This window comes from Triticum urartu, chromosome 4A, assembly GCF_056163025.1.
Source record: "Triticum urartu cultivar PI428250 chromosome 4A, HENAU_Tu73, whole genome shotgun sequence".
In the NCBI taxonomy this organism is placed as follows: domain Eukaryota; kingdom Viridiplantae; phylum Streptophyta; class Magnoliopsida; order Poales; family Poaceae; genus Triticum; species Triticum urartu.
This window is the reverse complement of record NC_141876.1, coordinates 617,010,056-617,016,746: the sequence shown is the minus strand read 5'-3', so window position 1 is coordinate 617,016,746 and position 6,691 is coordinate 617,010,056. Positions and strand designations below refer to the sequence as shown.

Genomic DNA, 6,691 nt, shown 5'->3' with positions numbered 1-6,691 from the left:
AAAAAATGTTAGTCATTTTGAAAAAATATGTATTAAAAAAATCATGATTTCGAACAAAATGTTCACTAATTAAAAAAAAACATGAATTTATACACAGAGTTCACAAAAATCATAAAAATGTGAATTACAAAAAATTCATCAATTCAGAAAATGTTATACATTTAAAAAAAATGCTCGTCAAACAGAAAATGTTCATGAATTTTCAAAATTGTTCTGAAATTTCTAAAAATATTCACGAGTTTCAAAAAATGTTCACAATTTTAGGGAAATGTTTGAATTCGAAATTATTCAAAAATGTGTAAAAAGTGTTCACAATTTCATAAATTAATGTTCGCTAAATCTTTTGAATGTTAAAATGGAAAAATAGAAAAGGAAAAAAGGAAAGAAAAATAGAAAGAATAGGAAAAAAACTAACATTAAAAACGAAAAAAAATGAAAATGAAAAAAGAAAGGAAATAACAAAAATGAAAAAAGCAGGAAAAAAAACCTGAAAGAAAACACAAAAAACCGGTCTGGGAGGTTCTAGAACCTTCCCAAAGCCGGAAAGGAGCTACTTGGGCAGGCCCAAAATGTGTACGTAGCGGGAGCGCGGATACGCACAAATATCTGGAGTAGCATTGCACTGACAGAACAGCATTGCTGGAGCAAATTTGGGACATGACTGCTACTGGATTGAATGTTAGGAGGAGGGCAACAGGGAAGCGTGATTTGACAGTGGTGGACATTCCATACAATTCCCAAATGTGATACTACCTCCGATCCATCTACATCCGTATCTAGACAAGTAATATGGATAGGAGGGAGTAGCAGGTACTGCAGATTGAAAAAAGTTGTACGTACAGTGTAGGCGGCACAATTCTAATAGCAGGTTGCACTGAATATAGTCAAAATGGCTGGAAAAATACCGAAATGGATTTACAATTACATAACCGCCGCATTTTTAAGGCCAATCAAGCCATAACCCAGAGCTGAACCAATGGTGTGAATATAGATTTATTTTTTGTAACAAGCTGCTCTTCCTCTGAAATGGCTTAATTACTGCCCTAGAAACGTAAAGGGTCATGCGATCCTGTCTTATATCAAAACTAAGCACTAGCCCCGACATGCCTATTTCACCGAGCCTCTCTCCAAGAGATCGGCCCCAGTCATCAGTTCAAACACGGTTCAGGTGCATACAGATGGGATCTCAATTAGTAAAGAAGAAGAAAATTGAAAGTTTCCCAGCAACCATAATTCAGTTCAAACCGAAACTTCCTCCACCAGTCTTCTAACCAAACTCTACAATAACTTTGCTAATGCGAAATGCTAGAATGAAGAGCTTGTCCTGCAGGTGGCTCTGCTGAAACTATTGCTGTACTTGTGGCTGCACTGGCTTCCTTAGACAATTCAAGATGGTGATAATCTGTTTCTCGTATTGAGGAACTCTGTCCCTCATAGCAGGTTGGATGATACTCTTACTAATCTGCAGCATTTGTAATATACGTTCCAGCATCGTTTTAAAGCTCTTCATTCTATCATACTGCTCGGATGGAATCGGAGGTGGTATCATGCTCTCGACATGCTGTAGCTTCACACATATCTTATTGAACAGTTCGCTGAGGTCTGCAAAGTATTGGTCCTTCATGATCTTGACCTGTCAAAAACATAAACACATAAATCTGGTGCAGAAACTATATAGAGATTAAAACAGAAAAGCTAGCTAGTAGGCCGTGGTTTGCCATAAAGTCGGCGAATATGGCACTGGCAAGATATTTCAACTAGCTTTTAGAAGCATATACAAATCTAAAACAAAATAAGAAACTATGATGCCCATTAAATATATAAAAAATTGCTAACTGCCTTGAGGCTTTACTACATCTAGATACTCTGTATGGTTGTACGCTCCATCCTCCGCTTCCATACAGAATTCCGTATACATATAATAAATTATCTTATAAGAAGACTGCCAGAATGTAGTGCATCTACACACTTGTATGAAATTCCGGTTTCAACTCCAGAAGAGGAATTTGTTGGAATACAGACCAAAAAGAAAGGAGATGGGCAACATGAAGTGCAAAAGTAAAAGGCCCCACGTGTTGTTTCATCTTTTAACAATCTAGATCAGGCCAATCTCAACCTCTTTGTTCTAGGGGCCACTGTCTACGAATTTTAGGAAGTTCCAAGGAAGGGAGTGCCAAAAAAGGATGATATCAGTATTATGTCTTACCATTTGATATATCTCCTCTTGCCAATAATCTGCATCTTCATCTTCATCACCTGTTTGAGCAGTAGAGTCCGCAGATGCTGCACAAAAAGCAAGGTAGTCGAAGAGTATCACAATACAATGAACAAACCAACAAATAAGCAGCTACAAGTACATTGTAGGATAGAATGCAGGGGCAAATCGGAAAACTTGTGAACCAAATCAAACAATCACATAAGATCAATATGGTCAGCTTAGTCATCATGATTATTGCACAGTAGCACTTTCCCAGAAAATAAGAAATCCCAATGTGCTGAACAGAAGTCACAGAAGATCAGTAGGGTCAGTTTAGTCAACATGATGATTACAGAGTACTGATCACTAAACATCACAATATATCATTCCATCTTCAAGCTGTCCTTCTATCTACCGTAGTTTAGGCAAAAGGAGAGTGAAATGAAGCTTTGAAGCTTTAGGACTAACTTCACACCCCTCGATAGTTCTAGGACCTGTGGCGCACTTCACTTGTCAAAAAACATATAATTGCATCTGAATTATGAATCTCGTTGTCATCTTCAAAGAAGTTTCAAAGATTTAAAGCTAGTTCATGTAGCATAAACATTAACTTCATAAAAAACTCAGTGCAATGATGCCCGTTGCATCTAAAACATGCCACCTAGGCAAACGTCCAAATACCATTGGGGAAGAATCCTAGTTAGTGAGGAAAAAGAGAGATGTTGTATCTTATGAAGATACAGCTCTTATCAGGTAACCCAGGATAATTATTTTTTTCTCCACAGAACATATTAAATGGCAGCTCCATTAGATATAACACTAAGATATAAGTCATTGGAAGAGTTATATCTAAACACACATTTAATGCATATGATACAATGAAGATACAATGCGCCAGGAGTGCCCTAAGGGTTCAATAAGAGTTAGGATCCAAGAATTCAGGTTGTATTATAGTCCAACAGAACTGTTAGCACAATAAGTAAGGGTGTGGGGGGTCCTGATGAACAACACACATTTTCCCCTAAACTTTTCTATGCAAGTAAGGCGAAAATGATAAGAGACAAGATCGATAAGCTGGTTTAAACTGCACAAGGAATGTAAGGCCACAACAGGAAGATGGATATAAGAACAGAGAGAAAAAGAAGACGAGAACAATAAGAGCATACGATGGATCTCATAAAGAAAGTATATGTGAAAACTTACTACTAGAGGAAACTTCTTGAAGGCCCCTCTGTGACTGAATCGGATCCATGTTATTTTGTTGCAAGAGCATGCCTCCTGAAGCTTGAAGTCGTCGTTGCATGGAGGATTGCGGCTGCATCCCTGATTGATGTTGTAGTTGGTTAGGCTGAGATTGGAATTGTGACATAAGATGCTGTTGCGACTGTTGGAGTTGGTTGTGTTGAGACTGAGGTTGCATTGGTGGCTGCTGAGCATGCTGTTGTTCCTGTGGTTGCTGAGCTTCTGTGTGTAGCATATGCATCCGATGCATGTTTGACACATTAGGCACAGTTCCAAGAAGTTGCTGATGCTGTAGACTCACCATGTATGCCTGAGAGCCCAATTGATGTGGCTGATGCAGAGGCATATACTGCTGATTCAACATCTGCTGTGTTTGCTGCACATTCAAAAGATTATTTGACTGAACTGGTAGCCTCTGTTGCTCCTGCATTTCCACAGCACCATTCTGTTGTAAATTTGGCTGGTGTCCCATCAACTGCTGCTGCTGCTGCTGCTGCTGTAAAAGAATATTGAGCTGCTGACTCTGCAGTGAAGGTTGTTGATGAATGGAGGGATGTGCTTGTCGCTGCTGCCTCCCAACAGTTTGTTGAGGTTGCTGGAGTAATGATTGCACAGATTGTTGTACGGGATTCAATTGATTCTGTTGGGACTGTTGTTCAGACATCAAAGGAATGGCTGATGTCTGTGCTTGATTTCTGCCTTGTGGAGGGAGTGCAGGAGCTGTTTCAGAAAAGGTACCATATGTGTGTTAAGAAAGTATCTTGTGAACAAATACGTCTTGTGGAACTATAACAGGCACACAAAGCGCTGAAAGCGGCATCTTACAGATCAAATTAAGACCTGCATTTTCAATGAGAAAAATAAATGTACCAAAGCAATTAAAGGGCTGGCAACCAGATTTGCTTGCAAACAAGTGTTTGCAATTCTTTTCAATAAGATAGAGTCAACGTAAATACAGTTGAGAGCTGACCAACTGATTTAACAACTAATGGTTAGTTCCTTTGTACCAAGCTGAGAGCTGACTGACTAATTTGAGAAGTAGTAGCAAGGAGAGAAGAAACATAATTCTACAAAGTGTTGAAGATGGTCCAATGTTACTGTAACTTAACGGTTGCAGCATTGCAAACTAACTCCAACATAAAACTAAGTTAGATTTAGGCCCAGTTCTTTTGCGGCTTACAAAATAAGCCGCCACCTCCCCAGCTCTCCCATAAGCCGGCTTAATCATTTCATGAGTGTAAATTGACATCCAAGCAAAGATGATAAATTGTGCAACACTCAGTTTACCGTATATGGTACCTTACCTGAGTTGTTTTGATTTGGAATCACTTGAGCATTTCCAGGAGCCAGTTGTCTGCTCGTCTCCATAGAGACCATTTTCAGAGAAATCTTCCGCACATAATCAGACTGAGTAATACAAAAGAAAATGATGTAAAGTTCTATACCAAATTACTAATGGTGGCTTGCGACCAACAGTTCCTGTGTGATTAGTGGTTTAGCACGGTCAAGAAGGTGTTTCAGCTTTTAACATTTTAATTAAAAAAATGTCATCTAAGCAGAGAAACACAATGCCTCAAGTAAGCGATATGAACAGAAAATCCAAATAAAAAATAGTGACAGTGTGCCCCAACTTTATCAACTAAACAAATATTCAGCATAAGTGAGTTAGGCAAAAATGATGAAGAGTTGCAGATTGCTCCTAGGTTTGCCACAAATAAGCCACGAACAGAAATATTCCGCACATATTCAGCATAAGTAAGGTATTATTTGATGTTCGGTCCGAGATAAATGATTGTTAGGGTGGGAACTCCTAAAAAGGTACTAAAACGTTATGTAAAAATTATTCTATGCCAGTTGGAGCCCATTACTAATGTGTGGTCTGCTCCGAAGAAGGTACCTGATTGGTTGCTTCAGTGTAGATCTTGTCTTCGAATTGCCTGGCGATTTCTTGAAGTTTGATCAGTTCGTCTGGCACAGATACTGGCAGGATCTTCCTCAGAGTCTCCAATCTACACGCGTAATAATAATAATAATACAAAATGTGAATAAATCGGGTGCGGGGGATGCATTGCTTCTCAACTGTTGTGTGCGACAAAATATATATAGTTAAGAATTAGAGACATATTCTGTCGCACACAACAGTTTCTCGTATATACTCCCTCCATTCGTGCAAGCAAGGTGTAATTTATGTTTTGCTAAAAAAGGACCAAGGAGAAGGAGTCATGACTTGTGATCATGTGCATAATATAATATCCTTGGGGAAGCTAGCACACGAGAAACCCTGGTTTCAGAACAGAACTAGTAGAATGGTTTGCCCTAGGTGATCATCAAATCTGCAGCTCCCGGTCAGTAAACTTGTGTTAAATTGTTCAGAGTTGATGAAGTGGTTAAGCTGGATTCAAAGCAGCGTGGGATTGATTTTGACCAGGAATCAAGCAGAGGCGCTGAAACTGAGAGCTAGCTAGATCGACGACGGACGAATCTGCTGCTGCCGCTATTTGGTGGATCAAAGCTAAATATCAGATGGATCGATGTAAAAAAAAATCCTCTTTTTTCTGCCGCTATGGAAGGGGAAATCGGATGAACACCAAATCGAATAAATTAGAGCGAGTCCCCAGCGTGAGCGTGCATACATCTTATTGACGACCCTGCTGCGCGCCTCGGGCTGGAGCTGGGCGCGCCAATCGCCTACGGCGGCGGCGGCGGGGTCCGGCCCTTGGGTGGGCCGCCAGTTGGCGTCCATGGCCCGGATCGGCGATTGGTGTATGCTGCTTGCTTAGGTCGTCAAGGGGATGGAGGTGGAGGGGGAGGCGCCCGCGTCCGCCAACGCCTCCGCTTGACTACTGGTTTGGTTGGATGGAGGTGGTGGTGGTCTCGTCGGCGGCGCGACGGACTGGGGTGCTTTCCTAACTTGACCGCCGCCGTCTCCTTAAAACTCGTCTCTCTCCTCCAAGTTTTGCAAGTTATTTTAGCTTGCAAAACCACCTTATATTATGGAACGGGGGAATATATGTTAAAAAAATTAGGTATATTCTTGTTTTTTTAACACGGTACAGACACAAGCGCTTATATACACGTGCATACACTCATCCTTATGAGCACACGCATATCCTACCTCTATGAATTTAAAAAATTGAATCGACATATCATCTTAAAATTTACGAAGTCACTGAAGGCACCTTGTCATCAACGGGAACGTCTCCTCCCACTAGTCTTCTCTGACAGGAAAGGTCAAAATGACGGTCACGTCAT

The 6,691-nt window shown here is 40.4% G+C and overlaps 1 protein-coding gene across 1 annotated transcript; it reads right to left on the bottom strand.

Moving 5' to 3' along the window:
- Positions 1-1,074: 1,074 nt before the first annotated feature.
- LOC147977431 (mediator of RNA polymerase II transcription subunit 15a-like) lies at positions 1,075-6,409 on the bottom strand. Its single transcript, XM_087519323.1, has 6 exons — positions 6,073-6,409; positions 5,337-5,448; positions 4,744-4,846; positions 3,401-4,159; positions 2,207-2,283; positions 1,075-1,633 (listed from the first exon to the last, which is right to left on the bottom strand). The coding sequence occupies exons 1-6, from the start codon at positions 6,180-6,182 to the stop codon at positions 1,346-1,348; spliced, it is 1,449 nt and encodes a 482-aa protein (XP_087375449.1). The 5' UTR covers positions 6,183-6,409; the 3' UTR covers positions 1,075-1,345.
- Between the last annotated feature and the right edge of the window lie 282 nt (positions 6,410-6,691).